Consider the following 20,817-nt stretch of genomic DNA (forward strand, 5'->3'; position numbering starts at 1 on the left):
AAAGGGTCTAAAAAATGGATCAACAAACTTTAATAATTGATTCTCCTTTAAAGGAGAAAAACGTGGGATGCCCTGGCTTTTCCCTTGCAGGCTGGTGGAGTTCCAACCTGCAAGGGACTGCTTGGAGCTTCTTGCAGCCACCCCCCCTCCTTTTGTCCCACACACTGGGGGGCTTGAGCCTAGGGACAGCAGGTCCTGGGTGGGGGGCACTGGGTTGGCCATTCATGTTTACAAATGGGTCGTGGTACAAAACAGAGGAGAACCACTGCAGTTTAGGCAGAGCTGAGACAAGGAGGCTCAGATCCAGATAGTTATTTCACTTAAAACTGGCTGGATTCTGCTAGGAATGAGGTCCGTTTATGGATTGGAGCCCAAGTGCCCAGTAGGACTGTGCCAAACAGCACTGTTCTGCTTCAACTTCCATTTCGATGTTTCGACAGAACAGTGTTTCGTTTCCAGTTTTGTTTAGTTTTGAAAGCACTGTTCCATTTCATTTTGTTGAAACTGTTTTGCTGTTTCAATGCTGTTTTGATATTTCACCCACTCAGTGCAGGGAAGATCGGTGCTGTCGCTGGCCCCAGCCGGCAGCACCAGCCTCCTGTCATCCAGCAGGCAGATCAGGGGGCCCACACCCCCAGGAGGAGTCCGGCACAGCCCCCGCAGCCCTTGCGAGCCCCCCATTTGCCTGATGGATGACAGAAGGCTGGTGCTGCCAGCTGGGGCCGGCGGCAGCCCAGATCTTCCCAGCATGGGCTGTGCCCAACCAGCAGCACCAGCCTCCTGTCATGCCGGCCCCCCATCTGCCTCCTGGGTCGCAGGAGGCTGGTGCTGCTGCCTGGGGCCAGCAGCAGGCAGGCCTGGAGCAAATCAGTTTGTGTGGGACCTGCGGGGGTGAGTCCCTGCACGAGCTGATTTGCCCTGGGCCGGCTCCTGTACAGGCCCAGAGCATATCAGCTCATGCTGGGACCCACTGCCCCGATCCCGCAGCACGAGCCTCCTGTGATCTGGGAGGCAGATCGGGGGCCTGCTACCCCCAGGAGGAGTCTGGCACAGCCCCTGCAGCTCTCCCAGGGGTGCAGGCAAGACCCCGATCTGCCTGCCGAACGGCAGGAGGCTGGTGCTGCCAGCTGGGGCCAGCGGCAGCATTGATCTTCCTGGTATTGGGTGCGGGCTGTGCCCAGTGTTGTCCTGGGCAGCAGAAGCAGCCTCCTGTGAGGCAGCAGGCCGATTGGGGGCTCCCACACCCCTGGGAGGGCTGCAGGGCTCTTCCCACTCTTCCCAGGGGTGCAGGGGGCCCCGATCTGCCTGCTGGATGACAGGAGGCTGGTGCTGTGGGCTGGGTGCAGCCCGTGCGGGGAAGATTGGTGCTGCTGCTGGCCCTAGCTGGCAGCAGCAGCCTCCTGTCATCCAGGAGGCAGATAGGGGGGCTGCACCCCCGGAGGAGTCTGGCACAGACCTGCAGCCCTCCTGTGGGTGCGGGCTCCTAGATCTGCCTGCTGTATGACAGGAGGCTGCTGCTGCTGGCTGGGACTGGCACCGAAGCCAGTAAGCCTGGCTTTGAAACTGGAAATGTTTCAAAACTTGTGAAACGCTTCAAGTGCCCTTGTTGTGTCAAAGCTGTGTTGAAGGCCTTTGTTTAATTTCGATTTCACTGTTTCAAGCTCCAAATGCATCAAAACAGCTTTCAAACGAAACACCGGGTGAAATTTCGCACAGCCCTAGTGCACAGTGTTCTAGTCCCCAGTTCAGTCTCCACTCCTCACACAAAGCAGGGGAGGCTTTGCTGTGCACCTTTCTCATATCAGCTGGTTCTGGCAGGAAGAGTCTGGGAGAACAAAGTCAGCCTCACAGACTGGGACTCTGTCGCACTTGGAGAGAAGCTGGAACAGGAGGTGATGGAGCAAAAGGAGGGGGCAGCCTGGATCCTTCCACAAGTCAGAGTCCAGGCCCTTCCTGCTGCAGCTGGGACAGACCCCTTGCTCCCCCTCCCAGGAGGGCTGCACGTGGTGAGCTGGCATCCCAAGCTTTCCTGGGCGGGAAAGGGTGACTCACTGTCAGTATGGCTGATGTAACCAAGGGGTATCTCCCTCTGCCTTCCTCTGTGACAGCTGGATGTAGGGGGAGCTGGAAAACAATTGCAGCTTTGATCCCAAAAGACGCTGGGCCCGGTGGAGACGGCCCGTGTGGAGCCGGGCGTCTGCTGGCGGACGTGGGTCGAGTGTAGCTGTCACGAGCCCGCCTTCTCCCTCCCTGCGGGATGATCCCATCAGGAAACTATGGGCTCGTTGCACTCCGCGGCCACACGAGCACAAGCTCCGTGCTTTCCTTTCCAGCAGCTATTCTGCAGCAGCCCCCTCCCCCATCTCTGCTCCACTCCCCCCATCAGCGCCCCGCCTCTGCAGCGCCGCAGCCTCCCCTCCGCCAGGCTTGCAGAGAGCCGGGCAAGCTGGATGAGCTGCTTCTACCCATCCCCCTTCCGCCATGGAGACTGGCTGCTGCTGCCTGCGGGGATTGCTACAGCTCTGAGGTTAATTCCTGGCAGCCGCGCTCGCAGCTCCCACGTGAGCGGCCAGGGAGCTCTCGATCTGGAGCCTGGTCTGTCTCAAAGACAACAGGCAGAACTGGAGCAGCCCTGACATTTCCTCCCCCCATCCCTTTTTTTTCTGGGCAGCCGAAACCTGTTGTTTGCATCTTGCTTTTCTGCAGCACGCCCACAGAGCCTGGCTCCTTGGGTATTTCTGTAACCAGCTGCTGACATTCTCTCTCGCAGCAGGATCAATCCAGAAATCCCCAAATGAAGCTCACGTCCTGGATCAAGTGCCCACATGTCCTGATTACCAAATCGGGTTCTGAAACCTGCTCCCCTGCATATACCCACATTATAATATGCCCCCGCACAGCAGATACAGATGCTTGATTTCATTAGGCAGATAGCTGGTCCGGTACTTTGCACTGCAGAGCTGCCCCCTGCTTTGCTTTAGGAATGTGGGTTTTTAATTCCCACCATTGTCTATTCTTTACCCAGCAAGGTTGGGACCTGTCTGTCACTGGAAGTTTCCACCGTCGCCTATGGATGGGCTGGGGTGACTGCCTGAGACCGGGGCTGGATTAGCTGACCCCCGAGGTCCCTTACAGACCGGTTTTCCTATGATCCTGTGAGAGAGAGGTGATTCAGCTATGCCCACTTTTTTTGCAGGCAGTTATTGGTCCCGATGGAATGGAAGGTTCTATTGCTATGACAACGACGGTTTAAATACAAGAGAAAAGTGAAAAGAAAGATTTTCACCATAAACAGCCTCTCTTCAGGGAGATAGCGCAGGCTCTAAACAAAGGCTCCAGAAATACCCGCTGGAGGGTTTCCAGCTCCCCTCCCAGTCACAAATAGTCTGTCTTCCATGGCACACACCTGTACAGCTTGTGTCTCCCTGGTGGCAGCCTTGTGGCAGCAGCAGGTCATGAGGCTGGAATAAGAGCCCTTGAAGGGGCTGCTGGTTCGCCTCTCATATGTGAATGCCCCAAGGTAAGCTCCAGAGTGCCAGTGCCTCGCTGAGCGGCACCTCCGAACCCAGTTGTGGCACTGCGGGACGCCTGCAGCTGCCTTCCCCACGGGCCTAGCTCAGAGCGCGCTTCTGACAGCCCTGTGGGGAGCAGTGCTGCCAGCCTGCAGGTTGCCCCCAGTAAGGTCACTGCTCCCTGACAGCGCTCAGGCAAGGGGACAGATATGCTAGCGGGTTCACTACATTCCCTTTGCTGCTTCTGCAGAGCCTGATTAAACCAGGAGCATGAAAGAGCAATCTGCTTCCCTAGAGCAGCCAGGTTTCCCAGGCACAGGATAATACCCTTCCCAGTCCCTGAAGGAAGCGGAGCAGGGGGCTGGGGAGTGGAGTCCATCAGGCTCCCGAGGGAGGGGCATAGTATGGACTGCGAGCAAGAAAACACAAAACAGGCCCTAGAATGGGGCAGGCAACCCCCAGCACGGGTACCAGAGAGTGGTGCGAGAAGGCATTTTGCTTGGCAGCTGGGGTCACTGGCGGGGAAGGGGATGGGGCTGCGCTGCCAAAAAAAGAATCAGGCCCCTGGCAGCTCCCCTGCTGTCAGCCCCAGCAGGCCAACATCTTACAAGTTGAGGTTGCAGTTGTCTTTGGCACTCTGCCCAAAAACCTTGCTAACTCCTGCCTTAGAAAGTCATGAAGATGGCTGTTTCTCAGCACCCTAGGCAAGAGGGGGAAGGGCTTAGATAACTCTGCTCCTCTTGGCAAATCCCTGGCCAGTATATGCTTTTGGTTCTGGGCAGGTTCCTGGGTCTCTCTCACAGGTTGGTTGGGTCACATGACGTCTGTCGGTTTTCTTGGGCCTTGTGCTGGCACCAGCTGCCTTTCAGGGATGTTGCAGCGTGCATTGGGGGAGGGGAAACACTGGAGGTGGAAAGTCTGATGGTTATTTCTGTAATACAAGGCATCTGCCCTGCAGGCAGCCCACCCCTCTGCAGAGATGTGACAGGCTTCCTGCCTTGGTCTGCTTGGAGGCTGATCTCCTTCACTAAAAGAAGATGTCATTAGTCAGCATAGTGCGAGGTAATCGCTTGGAAACCATGCAGATTAAATGGTAGGAGGTTTTAAAGGCACTTGAAGGGAGTCGAGCAGAGCAGCGCATTCAAGCTGGGTCAAAGGAGTGAACACCTATTGACATTCCATTTAATGCCCAGGCCCTGGGGAGCCGGGCTGGCTTCAGCAGGCAGAGCAAACATGCTTCAGAGAGTTGCATGCTAGCCCGCAAGGGGAAGGGGCATTAAGCTCTGGGGCTGGGCTCCAGGGAGAGCAGCTGGACACCACAGGACCTGCTGGAACACAGCCACTAGCTGGGAGACCAAAGCCTCTGCTTCAGGCTGCCAGAAGCCAGTGGCTGCTCCCTACCCCTGCCTCATGGCCCCCTACTACAAGGCAGAAGGCTCTGGGAAGTCTAGTAAAGGGGCATCAGTAAGTCTCTGATTGCACTCAAGGAGACGTGGGAGTGAGTGCAGGGTGGGAGTGGTGACACTGAGGGTCCTTGTCATGCCTGGTAGGGTGGGGACCAAAAGAATTGCTCCCAGCTTATGCACTCCCTTCTCCAGCCCTTGAGGAACAGAAAGGCTCCCAACTTTTAGCTAGAGAAGGGAAGCCCTCTTGCTCCAGTGTGCAGCTGCCACAGGTCTGCTGTCAGAACTGGGTGAAAGTGCAGTGCCAGGGCAGAAAGGCAGGGGGGGGGGGAGCTGGGCAGGGAACTCATACAGTCAGTGAGGCTGTGGGGGAAGGGCTTTACTGGCAGTGAAGGGAAGCAGCTGGAGAGATCAACAGAGACCAAAAGGAGCCTGCTCCCTTTGCCAGCCCTGGCACCCTCAGCATTTCGCACAACTAAGGGATGACTGCATAGAGAAGCATCCACCTGAGGACTGGTGGCCCCTCTGCCAGCTACTGGCTGTGATCCTCGGCATTTCAGGAGCCTTCCTGGTCCCCCAGTCTTGGAAACCGTGCAGGCAAAATGCTCCAAGTCTGCATGCCCACACCAGCCACCCAACCCAAGTTCTCCCTTGGGAGCTGTCTCCAGGACTGAGGAAGAGGAGGAGGCTGTGGAGAGGAGAGCAGAGAATCAAGTTAGAATGAAAGGGCTCGCCATGTACTGCCAAATGGAGGGTGCCCTGCAATGGGCATTGGGATTGGCAGGTTTGTCCCTAGTGTGACTGTGGATCATCCCAGGGGCTCAGTGTCCCTGGCAGTAGGCCGGGGTGGGCTGCTCCTGTTTAAAGTGGGGGGCACCTCCTCATGGCAGGGCTGCCTGGCCACAGACAGTGATGAGGATTCTGCAGCAATCTGGGGGCAGGTGCCAAAGGCAGCTCTGAGATTCCAAAAAGGAAAAACATGACTCCTAATAAGACCTTTCCAGTCTCCTCCTGGCTTGCAGGGCTTCACCCCCTGGCCTCTATCACTGACTGTGGTGTGGGGCTCCCTGAGTCAAGTAAGTCTGATGCTCTGTGGGTTTGTAGACACACCCAGAGGTCCTGGGCAGGGCTGTCCTAGGGCTTGGGAAATGCCCGTGGCCAGAGCTGGCCTTCCCCACTGTCAGTCCCCTGGGGTACAGGCTGAGGGGCGCAAAGCCCATGCACTTGGAGGATGGTTCAAGGCCCATGTGCAGCCCCACCCTGTGGGCACGTTGTGCAGCCTTGGTCCCTGCTGCTGCCAACATCAGGGGTTGGGTATGGGAGGGTCCTGCTCGTTGGGGTCAATGGGTGCGGGGCTCACCCACAACCCCTCCCCAGAGCTGCCAATGCCAGCCCAGCTCAGGACGATTCATACCACAGCAAACTGAATCTAGGCATTGTGAGGTTCCTTCAGAGTGGCAGGGCACCACCGCTCCCAGGGGAGGGAAAGGCTGGAGGGAGCCTGTACTGAAGACAAGGGTAGCAGGACCTGGGTGGAAGCAAGGAGTCCTGGCAGTGTTGGGGGAGGGGAGCATGGGCCCTTGGCGGTGAGAACTGCTCATGAACTGGCAGGGCAAGGACTCCCAGCTCACAGGGTATGCTTTCCCTGTGAACCCCTATGAATCTATGAATCTTTCCCACCTGTGGGCTGTCTGCCCCTCACCACTGCTCTGTAGCGTGTGCCTTCTTCCCTATGGCCTGCAGAAGCATCTGCATGTGCTGGGCTAAGCAACTCCAACCTTCAGGTCAAACAGGAGCAAACTTATGTAGACAGACTCTGTGGTGACCAGGGTGATGGGACCCCTGTGCACAGGAGATCCCCCTTGGAGTTCCCAGGACTGAAGGAATACCAGAGAGCTCCCTCAGACTGGAGCCACCAGGCTGCATGGGTAATTTGGAGTTTCCATATTCCTTTTTATTGCTTTCCATGAGGTGAACGCACTCACTGAATACCAGACAGTTGTTCTCTCTGCAGCTTCTAGACACACACAGCAGGTACAAGGAAATAGCAGCACACAAACTCTCTCTTTCTCAAGAACAAATTATGATCAGTTCAGAAGAAACCATTTTATTATTTTTTCCCAAAGAAAAAAAGCAATATAAATATTAGAGTATAAAACCTGCATGTAACACATTGACATTGGTCTATATGGGTATAAGAAGGATATAAGCATATATATAATATATAAGTATAATTCAATATTAGACACATTGAAAGGACAAGTGTGTTTCATTTCACATACACTTAGAGCACAGACCACAAGGAAAGAAGATACAGAGAAATTGAAAATACTGATGCCCACAAGTTAGTTACTGAGATAAAAATAACACACCACTAATTACAACACTCTCTATACTACCTTGGATTGCTGATTAAAAAGAAATATAAACACTACAATTAATCTACAGTACTTCTAGAAGGGTCACATAATAACTACATTAGTTTGTATAAGCCTTACTATCTGTGTAAACTCTTTCTAGTGCAGCCACCACAGGGGGTGCCTGGGATCAGTACAAAAAATCGTATGTAGACAAGGTCTTCCCATAGATGGGGCTTGCTTCTCTAGACATAGGGAGACAGAAATTGGCTAGTGAGGCATTAGTTAGTGCACAATGCTCTGCTGAATACTGCCAGGGCTGGGTTACTGACAAGCCAGGTAAGCATGCCAGCTGTCTACAGTTAACCTGAGGTGATCATAGAAGGTGATCTGCTCAGGTGAGTTCTGCATTAGAAGTTACAGAAAACTCATCGTGTTTATCTCTATATGTTTCTTCTTCATGCTACAGACACCCCACGCCATTCTGCCTTCCCAGGTCAGTCACAGTTACTTTGATATGGAAAGCTGGCCCAGTGCAAAGGGCATGCACAACCTTTCTGGATTAAGTAGGGCATAAGGTCATAATATAGCCTTCCTGGATGACTTAGTGTTTACAAGGAATTAATGCCAAGCTGACTATGTAGCAAGGGCACAATGCACTCTCTCTTCACTTTGTTTGGATCAGCAGTGAAAAGGGAAAACAGCTACAGGGGGCACACAGTGAAGAGGCCCTGATCATTCTACTCCATTAAATGTGGTTAAAAATCCCAATGCCAGGGGTATCAACAACTAAAGAAAGTTTGTTTGTTTCTTATTAAATCTAGCATATTTTGAGTCTCAGATAATTTTCTGGGTACAGTTAGAATCTGGGCTAGAGTGAATGAATGGTCCTGTAACAGCCTCAAAAGTATCAGAATCCTTCCTCATAGTCTCCTGACAGACAGCTTGTGAGCATCCCCAGGCTCACTGGCTTTGTAGTCAGTGGCAAGGGCTAAGCTCCAGTTCTTGGATCCTTTATCTATAAGTCTGGTCCCCTGGCTCCAGCAAACCAACTGTCACTTACTTGGTATCCAGTTCTGAAGGCCAGTGAACTAAGCCTATTCTTTGGCAACTCTGCACAGACATGAAATGTGTGGATTTCATCGCTGCTGTAGGAGATAGCAGTGTCTCTTTTATTATTCAAACCTACTCCTAGATAGACATTGCTCAGTCTGCGCTGAGACTTGTTTATCTGACTGTGCATTTATATCATGCTGTACACACATGCAATGGCTTCTTTGGGTGTGGTGGAGTTAGTTACCTTACTGTAGACATGAGGTGAGTATTTTGCATGCAATGCAATGTACAGAAATGTGAAGCATTCTGTCTCTGTTCCCTATGACAGAGATTGGTCTCCAAATGCATCCACCCTTGATAAAGACATAGATAGCTATTTCATTGCTTTGAGCTCTCTGTGCTTACAGCAGGGGACTTTTTAAACTTTTAATTCCAAGAAAACATTTCCTGTACACATAAATATTTACTGCAATGAATTGTTGAGATGTATTTGTAGAGGCCTGTATAATCAATAGGACAGTAGTATGTAGCGTGGCTACACACCACATCTTATAATTGGAGTGGTGTGTTCTGCACTGTGGCCATTTCCACTGCAGTTCAATTGCATTTCCTGTCTGTCTCATACCATGATTTTTGTTCCATATTTTAGGCCATTATTGGTCACATTTAAAAAAAAAATGTTTAAAATGCACTTTAAGCTTGTTACTTCAAACTAGTGCAGTGTAAACACTTATTTTTTGAGAATAATAGGTAAACAGGAATTGAAGCACTCCCTACCAACTTCTTAACTAGGAACTTCAAGGGTAATCAGGGTGAAGTTTACTAAAAGAAAGTTAAATATCAAAATATGGAGCATGAGCTCTAATCTGGGAATGTTTTTTCCTCAGAAAAATGATCAGTGGTTCATAAATTAAAAAAAAAATCCATGTTAAACTTATTTACATTGGACAATGCCAAGTACAAGCCTTGAAGCTTTCTCAGACCATTCTGGAGTGAACCAAATCCAAATACATGTTTTAAAGACTTTACAGCCTTGCATATTAAATTACCCGAGTGATAGTACAAAATATGAGTTTGTATTAACAGGGCACTTGCTTTTTTGTTTCCAGATTGATTTATATCATGAGGACTAACAGTAGGATCCCTACCCCTAGCTCTGACAATGACATGCATTCATAGTAGTCCCTACTTTTCCAATGCAAAATTCACATTCACCCTCCATCCTAGGTTGTGATTTGGGGGAGTGCTGGAGGGGTCTGCCCTGTAGGTCTAACCTGCTGATGGTCTCCTGTCAATTTTACTTCTTTTCCTTCTTCCCTGACTTCTTCTTGTTTCCTCCTGAAGATCCCGAGCTCTTTGCATCTCGTTTACCTGAGGAGTTGGAGAGAGTGGCAGTGCTGCCAGGGATGTACACATTCTGCCTGTAGTCTGGGACATGCTGCAGTGTGAACTGGGGGCCGTACCTTGCACTGAGGCCCATAGTGCCAGTTCCCCCACCAAGAGTGGAGTTCCCATCAGCAGCTTCTACATGGGACACAGAAGAGAAGAAGACAACAGGAAAATAATTATAACATTAATATCGTCAACAGTGGAATTTTAACTAAGTATTCTTGAAGACCCAGTACAAATCTAAGGTCTTATACAACAGGTGCTGTACAAATAGTGTTTGTCCCAAAGAGCTTGCAGTCTATGTAGATAAGAAAGACAGTGTCACCAAGGGTATTAGAGCCAGAGTAAGGCATTTAACCCAGATCTCCTGAGTGCCAGTCCTATCAAAGGTTTAATCACAAGATTATCTATAAATGATGGAAAATTGGAATATGTTATAAGACAATGAAGGGCAGTTTAAAACACAAAGGGCACATCTACACAAGATTCTTTACTGTGGTAATGTAATGCACAGTAAAGCATCAGCATCTACACATGCACAAGACTTATTGCACAGTAAATTAGGCTAATGTGCCATTTGCTCGTACCAACAAATACAGGTACTAGATTAATGGCACATTAGCTACTGCTAAGTAGCGTGCATGTAGACAGACTGAGAGCAATTTGCTTCCAGTCAGCCTAGGCAGCAGGGGGCCACAGAAAAGGCAGGGGGGAAGAGAGTGAGGAGGGGGGGTTGTTCCTGCTCCACTGTGGAGTTTGGGATTGCAGCCTGGCCTGGCGACACTGCCTTGGGGCAATGCCCCATAGCCAAGTGACAGCAGCATCCTGAGTTCTCCCTTCACTTTTCTTGCTGAGGGGATGGGGGAGCTCTCTGTTCCTGCAGTGTTGGGTTGGGGACACAGAGCTTCCCCAGTCCCTTAGCCCTACCTACTAGTGCCTGCACAAGCACACACTCCAGTCAGTTCCTGCTCTCTGCCCATGCCTGGGGGGAGCTGGGAGCTGAGCAGCACCAGGATGGGGTGGAGGGAATTGTGGGTGGGGAAGGAGGGGGGGAACGTAAGCAGCACCGGAACCGGGCAGAGATGCATCGCCCCCTGGTCCCAGTGCTGCTTATCCCCCATGTCTCACCCCACCCCAGTCCCGGGGCTGCTCAGCTCCCAGCTGCCCCAAGGCATGGGTTTGGGAGCAGGAGCCAACTGGAGCATGTGCTGTACAGGCAGTGGCAGGGCTGAGGTGATGAGCGCCCATTGGGCACATCCACACATGCAAGCATTTGCACTTGCAGCAGCTGAAATAGAAGCAGTGCAAATTTGAGCCAGGGCTTTTTGCCCAGACATGCACTTTGGTGTGGGGCAAATTGTGCCACTTGGGGCAAAATAACCCTGCCTGACTCCTCCCAGATCTGCAGCCAGGGGGAGCTATGTGCTGTCCCCAGCAGTATAAAGCTGCCATGTCCTGGCCCCATCAGTACAAAAACCTGCCCTATCAAGTAGCTCAGGGCACTCGCTCTCAGGAGCTTCTGGGGCCCAGCCAATTGGTACCTGGGGACACTACCCCTTGTGCCAGCTGGACTGCTGAAGCAGCCCTGTGAGTTCCCTGCACCCTTTACCCACTTCAGCAGTCTGGCAGTGGGGGCTGCTGCCTGGCTGTGACCTGCTGTGCACCTGCCAGACCCAGATGGGGACTGCACAGCCACTAGAAGCATCTGCCCCTCTGGGCCAGCTGCCAGTGGGCTGTGGCTATAAAATTGGCCTTTGTGTGGCACTACTGCCATGTGTGCCCCCTGCCTGGCCATCTGGGTAGCTGTTGCCCAGAAGATGGTCCCAGTGTGGTGGCCTGCTTTGAACTGTCAAAGCATGTCAGCCACCTCCAGCTGGGTCCAAGGTGCTATCTCTGAGCAGGCTCCTCTGCCTGGGTCTTGCAACTTGCCTCCCTAGCAGGAATTCTCGTGTTCCCTATTTGAAAACCAAAAAATCCCTGATAAAAAAATCCCAAAGTCACTTTGTAAAATACCCTGAAACACATGTTCCTCCACAATTAAAACAAAAGACCGCTATATATAGAGAGTGAGAGACAGCGATCAGTTGGGCAATGTTTTATTGATATATCTACAGTGTTAGAGCAATTTGGAAGCCTACTAGTGTCCCTATCATCATGATAAAATTAATTCTAAATACCTATATGTTTTGTTGTTTGCCTTTGGTTTTCTTACCACAGAGCAGTTAGAGCTCCCTGTGACCCCTTCACTAACCAGGATGTGAGGACAGCTGCCCATGCAGCCACAGCTCCTGGCAGCAGGTCTCATCCTGTCTGGCAGCTGGGCATGCAGGGTGTGTGCTGAGGGCATGTGGGGTTTGCAGGAGGAGGGTGGGAAGTGGGGTGGGGAGATGTTGGTGGTAGTGGGGGTCTGTGGGGTGTGGGGGTAGGTGTGGGTAGATTGTGGGGGGACTGTGTGGAGGGGCTGCTCAGGACGGGTGGGTCCCCTGCCCCCTGCAGGGCACAGCCCCCCCTACACAGCTCACAGACTGCTCCCACAGGGCTACAGCCCCCCAAAGGGGCCACAGCCCCCAACAGGGGCTACAGTGCCTGAACAGGGGTTACAGCCCCCCCAAGAGAGGCCACATGGTCCCGGCAGCGGCTACCACCCCCCTTTGCTGCCCCACCCAGCCCCACCCCCTGATTGTACCTACAGCCCCCTGATGGCTTCCCCACCCTCTGCCCACTCCCTCATACACTCCAATGGCTGCCCTGCCCAGCCCCATCCCCTGCTTGCACTCTCAGCCCCGTGATGGCTGCCCCCACCAGCCCCAGCCTCCCAGCACTTAAAAAAAAAAGCAAAAAAGAAAGCCTCACCCTCACTGGCAATAGTAGGTGCTATGGGGGCTGTGGGGCCACATGGCAGAGCCCCCCCCATGCAGCATGGGGCAGCGAGGCAGCAGCAGGGCCAGGTCCCAGCTGCCTGGCACCTGCACTGCTACTGCCACTGCCCCATCGCTGGAGTTGGCAGGGTGCCATGCTGTGCGGTGGGGGAGCTCTGCCATGAGGCCCCAGTGACCTGAATGACAGTTACTGCTGCTGGTGAGTGCAGGGCTTTTTTTTTTTAATTGCTGGGATGCTGGGGCCCGGCAGGGCAGTGATTGATGGGGTTCGGGGGGCAGGCAGCGGATGGGGCCAGGCAGGGCAGGGATTGGGGGTGGGGCTCAGGGGGCAGGCAGGGGATGGGGCCAGGTGAGGCAGTGACTGGCAGTGAGGCAGTGACTGGGAGGGTTCAGAGGGGCAGGTGGAGTATGGGGCTAGGCAGGGCAGCCATTACTGCAAGACACACGTGAGTGCTTGTGTGGATGCACCTATTGAGGGCAAATTTGCTCCTAACATGGGCATGTGTAGCTGTTTTCCTGGGCACAGTTTACTGTGCCTCATTTTAATGCACAGTAACCTTAAGGTACATTAACTGCACATGTAGACATACCCAAAGAGGACCAGATCTGTCCCAAAACTCTTAGTAGAAAAGAGGTTATTCTAATTAGAGAACTTAATGGAAATATTTTGAGCCTCTACCCTGGGAGTAAAATTAATTTCTCTGGAAATAAAGTGATAACTTTCTAACTCAAATTATCAGAGTTTTAAGTTACAGAGAGATAATGCACTCAGTCAGTTTAGTACAGTCCTGTTCTTATGTGAGTCAGAGGAACAGAGCTTAAAAGGTATGTGGAACAATAGTTTCAGCCTCTAACAGTTCAGATCCTTATTTCCTCTTATTCCCCTCTAAATATTCCAGAAGAGAGAAGCAGCAGCAGTTAGTTGCTGGCATTAGAGCAGTAATTTAGTGCACCTTGTCTTGTTTTCTTTAAAGAAACAAACAAAAAAAGAGCAAAATATGCATATGACTAAGTAGGGTATTGAGTTTGTTCTTCTGCTATAGAGATGTTGGTGAGAGGACCTCATCAAACCAGTTCTCACTCAAGGAGGCTGAAACAAGGCACCCATGAGAACTGGGCAGTTCAATCTGAGCCAAATGGGGACAAGTGTGTTGCACCGTAAATACTAGCTTTCCTAGCTGAGATTCAACAGCCAAATGAAACACATTGGCTGAATCAGAGAGAAACACATATACAAGAACTCAAGGATGGGTCAGAGTTTCCTTTCACATACAAGAACTTGCATACAAAAACTCAAATAAGCAAGGATGGGTCAGTGGTTTCCTTTCATTTTTTTTTTTTTTATATTTCCCTGACCTTTTATCTGAGGGGGTGGGATTCACTTATATAGTAAGATCTTTGTTAACCAGGTGAAATACAGGCAGTTCTTGACTTACAGTATTTTGAGTTACAACGTTTCACACTTAGAACCTTTATAAATTGACAACCTGTTTCAACTTAATGATGTCAGTTTCAACTTTACAATGCTTGATCTGATGCAAGGCCATGCCAGTGAACAAGTTCATTGCATCACTCATCTCCCTGGAGAACATCTGTCCAAACTTCCTTGGGCACTTTCTTTAAGAAAGCAGACAAGACTCCAGAAAAACCTGCAGCCGAGGCTCTTGAGAAGACTCCAGTCAAGAACCCTTCACAAAGTCCAACCACGAGCCCTTCAAAAAGTCCAGCAAAATCACCTCAAAGAAATCCTTCCATATCAATATGATTGCTATTTACAATATAGATACATTAATGTAGCTATATTACTCATCTATAATTGATCGAGTACAAAATTCTGGAGTATTTTTGGTGAAAATAGGGTATTGGGCCTTGGTTCAGGAACCAATCCCACATTTATACAATTGTTTCTTATGAGGAAATTGGTTCTGAGTTACAACGCTTTGATTTAAGATGAGGTTTTCAGGAACCAATTGTATCGTAAGTCCAAGGACTGCCTGTACTTGGATTTACATACTTTTTAAAGGGTCCCAAACTCTTCTGTAATTTTAAAAGCTGGCTTTTGGCATTCCAATTAGATTTACAGATCTTAAGGGGCCAACATTGGAATACCCAATTTAACTCTTAAAGCAGGGATTAAAGTCAATGCATTCAATGTCATCTAGGTCTCGGAAAGACAATGAGGGCTGCATGACATACACAAAGGGTGCATCTACATAAGATGCTTTACTGTTCAGAAGAGCTAATTACTGAGCAGTAAGCATCTGTGTCCACATGTGCAGACGCTTACTGCACAGTAAATGGCTCTAATCATGAGTAAATTTGCTACTTGCAAATGCAAATAGCAAATTTACTTTAGATTAGTAACTGCACAGTAGTGCACGTGTAGACCTCTGATTGGGAGCAAATGTGCTCCCAGAAAGCCTGACAGCAGGCAGCAGGGGGCAGGAAATTGCTCCCTGCCCTGGGAAGCTGCCTGCTGCCAGGGTGCGGGGACAATGTCCCCCTGCCCTGGCAGCAGGGAGCTCCAACATCTGCTCTGTAGTCATGGGGCCAGTGCTGGGAGATCCTTATCTCCCAATGCCAGCTCTGTGGTCACAGAGCTGGTTCTGGGAGATAACGATCTACTAGCCTGGGTCCTGTGACTGTGAGGCTTGAGGTGGGAGATAAGGATCACCCATCCCAGGCACCACAATATGCTCCTGGATCCCAGAGTGGGGGCTGGAAGGTCCCTGCTGGCAGGGGCTAGGGAGCCTGTTCCCTATCCAGGTCCATGATCACAGAGCTGGACAGTGAACAGGCTCTCCAGTATGTTCCCCATCTAGCTCCATGATTACAGAGCTGAGCAGGGAACAAGTTCTCCAGCCCCCACCCCATGATCATGGAGGTGGGGCTGGGAATTGTCTCAGTCAGGGACAGGTCTTAGCCCTGTGCCCCGATCCAGCAATCAAGGTCCAGGACTTGGAAAGAGCTGCAGGGGTGGGGCAGGTCCCAGCCCCCTACCCTATCTGCCAGTGGGGCAGCTAGCAGCAAGCCTCCAGCTGGGCAGGGAATCCCTGCCCAGTCAGGGGCTCATTGCTAGCTGCCCCACCAGTGGATCAGGGCAGGGGTTTGGGACCTGCCCCTCCCCCATTGGCAACATGCAGGGGGTGCTTATGGGTGCATGTGGATCCCCTGAATGTGGTGGTGCACCCCCTGCAAAAAGGCACCACCAACACTGCCCACAGCGCCTGTGGGCAGTCGCCACTCAGCACCCGCCCCCACTGCCAACACCACCAGTGGTGTCTGCGGGCAGTCCATGATTGCCACTGGCCATTGCTGGCACTGCCAGTGGCATCTGTGGGTGGTTGCCGACAGCCAGTTGGTGCTCGCCACCTCCTCTCCCCTGCCGCTGACAGCACTGCGGCCGCTTGTGGGAGCTCACTGCTTGCTGCCACCATGCTCCCAGCACCAACAGTGCTGCTGCTGCCTGCGGGAGCTCGCCATGACCCCTAGCCTCTGGGGGCACGTGGTGTTCATGCCCTCCCCTGCAGCTATTTTCAACTCCCCTGCCCCTGACTGGGGACCCGGGGACAGGAGCTCCCTGCTGCTGGAGCAGGGGGACATTGTCCCTGCCCCAGCAGCAAGTAGGGAGCGATGTCCCAGCCCCCACCAGGAGACAGCCGTCTCCTAGCCAGGTGCTCCCTGCCAGTCGGGGCAGGAGTAGATCACTGCCAGGAGCAGTAAATGTGCTCCCGAGACCTTGCATGCAACAGACACCTGCCCAGGAGTGTTTACTCACAAGTTGTTTACTTGCAAGTAAACTGCTTCCAAATCAAATGAATGTGTAGACACCCCCAAAGTATACTACAAGGAAATTTCATTTTGGACTTTACGATGAAATCAGTCAAACTCTCTTGTGGTTTATGATTATTTTTGAATCCCAGCAGGAATTTATGACTAAACTCTCTTTCACTGTGCATGTTTAAGTGGTGCATATGCAGCTACATAATTGCAGTTTTTGGTATTTACGTACCATTTGGGATTCTATTTCATTCATTCTACTGAGTTACATGTTCCATGCTTTGTCCTCTTTCTCCTGTCCCCCCATAGCTTCATCTCTGGGCTGTCCAGCAGGACAGCTTCAAGGCAATGGCCAAAGCAAACTCTGGTTAAAGCTTGGCCCGTGACTTGGAATTTAGAAGTGTTTGCTGGGAAGCAGAAGATACAGTTTCAAATCCTCTCAGGGAGAATAGGGTCTAAAACAGTGGCTCCCAACCTTCTTTTTGCTACCCTAAATCTGGGTCGCAACCCCTGCCCCCACTGCTGACTCACTCATGCTTGGCAGCACAAGCAGAGCCCAGGCTGGGCTGGGATTGCAGGGAGGGGGGGGGGGGTGGGTTGGCAGTGGCGGCAAGAGCTGCATGGACTGTGCACTCGGAGAGCCCTGCAGGTGGGAGAGGTGGAGCGAAAGGTGGACCACCCACGACCCTGATTTGGGTTGCAACCTGAGGCTGGGAGCCACTGGTCTAAAACCTGGGTCTCCTGTGCCCTGGATAAAAGGCGGAGAGCCTATCTCTTCTTCCCTGCCATCATGGGTTTTGCCCATCTAATATTTTGGGAGTTGCCTGGTGTTACATGCACACCTGAGTGGTTCTATTTCCTTGGGCAGCTTCCCAGGTGCTCAGCAGATGCTGAGTAGGCTCTCATGGACAGTGTGGAATTTCAAATTGTGCATAAGTGCTGAAAATTGCAGTTCCACAGTCACATACATGGCATTTAGGCACATAAAGTGTGACAGGATTTATCCCTTAGCATTTTGTGATATTTGGCTACTGATCTATTCTCTTATGGACTTGTGTCTAGATAGACTAGATGATTAGCATTGCTTTTAGGAATTTACATAGGGGGCACATGCATTTTAATTATATTTATTGCTAATTCTCCAAGCTTAGTTTTATTGTTCACTCCTTGGAGAGTGTTTAAACATCTTTCACCTTCTTCTTATTTGAAATGTACTCAGAGTTCAGTTAACTGTTATTCTCAACAACAGTTAATGCACCAATTCATTTATATACCCTCAGGGTAAACTGAACACTTTACACATATTTATGTCCAGACTTGACTGCAAACAAAAGAAGAGTCTGTAACTTTGGTTTTTATTTTTTCCAGCAGTGGGGGTGGAGGTGCTATAATGTTACTGAGAGAAAGTATTCCAGTGACCCACTGAAAATGTGAAGTGGAACAAGAAGAAGGAATAGCCTGTAATCAGCATGCAGAACAGCTTCTGGTAAGGAAGGGGCCTGTGAAGTTCACAGGTTGCCAGAGAAGCTAGTTTTCCCAGAGTAAGAATTATCAGAGAACTGAATGGGCTGTCTCTAGTATCACTAGATTATGACTGCAGAGAAGGGAGACCAAGAAAACACAGGGGCATAATTCAGCACTGAGCTGCTATTTTTCAAGCAAAGAATTTCAAATGCTGGTAACACATTTTAATGAAGATTCATGTTCAGAGAGGCATTACTTGCCAGGACTGTACCAAGAGCAGTTGTTTCTTTCCCTTCCCTTTATACTTTATGGCTCTAAGGCTTTGGCAGTAGACAGCACACAGGAGCAGCAGCTGAAACTTAGCACTGTTGAGGGGAAATGTAACCTAAATTTTTTTCTGCAGACACATATCTGAGTGGGCAAAAAACCCTGCTGTTTTTGGTGTAAAAAATGGAGTGGCATCTCCCCCCACCAGCAGCAAATCCTGCTTCCACTCCATAGGACTACATTTCCCAGAATGCCATTCACTCACTAAGCGGACAAGGTTCTTTAGGTGAATCTGACATCTTTTATTAGACCAACTTAAATAGTTGGGGAAAAAAAATTTCTTCTTTTTTTTTAGCAAGCTTTCAGGTTTAAAAATCCATTGTCAGGAAGAGAAGCTTCCTCAGCCTGATGAAGGTTTTTTAAACCCAAAAGCTTGCTAAAAAATTTTTTTTTTAATTCCCAACTATGTAAGTTGGTCTAATAAAAGATATCAGATTCACCCAAAGAACCTTGTCTGCCTATACCCTTAGACCAACATGGCTACAACCTACACCCCTTCACTCACTAACACTCCTGTGCTGACCTGCTTGCTGCCAGGGCTGAAGTGGGACAGTACAAGGAAGAGTGGGAATAGGGCGATGGGAGGACGAAGCACCCCCATTCCATCCCTCCTCTACTCCATTTTTCCCGCCCCTGCTTCCCCACTCCCTGATTATGCAGTGCTCAGGGTTGCTGCCCCACTCACCGTAGGCACTGATTCCGTGGGTGTTCTAAGGTTCACTGAAAAAAATTAGCAGGTGCTAGGGATCAAGCACCCAGTGAAAAAAATTAGTGGGTGCTCAGCACCCATGAGCCATGTTGGGTGAGCCAGGCTGAAGTAACGCACTGCCTCTTCTGGGCATGCGTGGGGATTGGTGCAGGAATACACACACAAAAAAGCACCCACTGGCAAAAACCAAAGTCAGCACTTATGCCACCCACCCATCCTTATGGTACTGTTCGTATTCAGTCTTTATCAATAACAATCCAAGCCGGCTGCAGTTTGTGATATCATTATAGGAAGGTACATGTCTAGCTTCACATTTCATGACACTCCTTAAAGGTGACCTTCCCTTACACAGTCAATTACTCTAAATTGTCTTAGGGTTCTTACAGTCAAAGTGAGATGAAGAAAAGTAATTACGTTATATGCTATTTTAAATTTGACAAAAACAACCAACTCCTGTCTCTGTTTTTCTTATAAGCTGAGCTCAAGCTGGCTAATGCCGCGCGCCCGCTTCAAACCGTCGCCGCGGCCTATGAGTTGGGCGGGCTCAGCGCCGCTCCTGCCATCTCTGTCTCTGCCCCTGCCCCTGCCCCTCGTGGCGGCGCCCACAGGTAACGCTGGGGGCTGCCCCCTGCAGCGTCCCCGGGGTGAGCGAGCGGCTGGGCCCGGTACTTCCCCGGGGAGGTACCGCCTGGGAAGCTCCAGTTACCGCATTTTCTGAGAACTCGCACACTGGAAACAACGGTGCCAAGAAATCGTTTTCTTTTCTTGTCATCGCTCCTAACTCCCCAGTGAGGAGCGGGACCCGGCAGCTGGTTTCCGAGCGAGAAGCCTGAGGGCTTCTCCTGTCTCTCTTTCCGCGTCCCGGAGGGCTGCGGGCTCATCCTCCGCTCCGCCCGAAACGTTCACGTCCCTCTCTCAAACCTCTCTCCTGCCTAGGAAATGCAGTCAGTAGCCCACTTGCTCGGCCACTTTTGGGACATGGTTCTGGCTCTCAAGGGACCTCGGGTAGTGACAGGATGGATCCACATTGGGTTCTCACAGGGCGACCCACGGCCCTTGTTTTGCAGCGGCAATGATTGATAGCGGCGGCCAGCGTCAGGGAGATGAGGAAATGGGGTTCATCCTCCTCCTCCTCCTCCTCAACTTTGGCATGGCATGCAAAGGATACTAGCTTTTTCTTGGGTTTTATGGATCCGGCAGAATACAGATCCAGCCACTTATTGTGCCAGAGGCAGGGTTTACAGAGAAACCCTGCACTTACACTTTTATTAGTTAAAAGGAGAAAAAAACCCTGTCAAAACAGTTTCAGAGAGATCCTTTCCCAGACAGTTTTGTATAGAATGATGCTTTCTGTTGCTTATTGTGGAGTTCACACACACATACAAGGGGGAAAGTGATCGATCAAGGGAAAGAGTGAACATGTCTTTAAACAACATGCTGGTAAATACAAGAACTATACAAAGCAAAAAAATGTTTCCCCCTCATCTTTGAGTTATAATAGGTAAAACCTTTGCAGATAGCATTCTTTCCTGCCCATGGCAGGGGGTCAGACTTGATGATCTGCTCAGGTCCCCTCTGACCCTACCAACTATGAAACTATGAAATACAACAAGCTTCAGCAGCTTATCCCCTGAACACTTCACACTGTGGCTCTAGGAGGACTTTCAGTGGAAGCAGATATAGAGATTATTATTTAACCAGTTGCAATACATCTTAGAAAGCCATGCTGCTGCCTGCAGACAGTAGTGTCTGCCCCACTACTCTGGCCCCATGCATGGCTGTCTCAGACTTGGTTTCCACCGTTAGAATTGAAGCACTTTTTCTTCCACTGCACATCTACCTGCATCAATTCAAATAGTTTAAAAGTCCAAATTATTTTTAAATGAGCATCCCTACCATTAGATACCATCAGACATCCAGCCTTTAGTGGTCCTTTAAGAC

The 20,817-nt window shown here is 50.6% G+C and overlaps 1 protein-coding gene across 19 annotated transcripts in view; it reads right to left on the reverse strand.

The window, feature by feature from the left end:
* Positions 1-7,006: 7,006 nt before the first annotated feature.
* The window catches only part of LOC102574276 (protocadherin gamma-A4), a 389,584-nt gene continuing 375,773 nt past the window's right edge, over positions 7,007-20,817 (reverse strand). For all 19 annotated transcript variants that reach the window (XM_059733351.1, XM_059733352.1, XM_059733349.1 and 16 more), the window contains one exon: positions 7,007-9,852. In XM_059733351.1, coding sequence (XP_059589334.1) covers positions 9,626-9,852 — 227 coding nt within the window. In that variant the 3' untranslated portion in view covers positions 7,007-9,625. The remainder of the gene's footprint in view (positions 9,853-20,817) is intronic.

Source organism: Alligator mississippiensis, chromosome 9, assembly GCF_030867095.1.
Source record: "Alligator mississippiensis isolate rAllMis1 chromosome 9, rAllMis1, whole genome shotgun sequence".
Taxonomy (NCBI): Eukaryota; Metazoa; Chordata; order Crocodylia; family Alligatoridae; genus Alligator; species Alligator mississippiensis.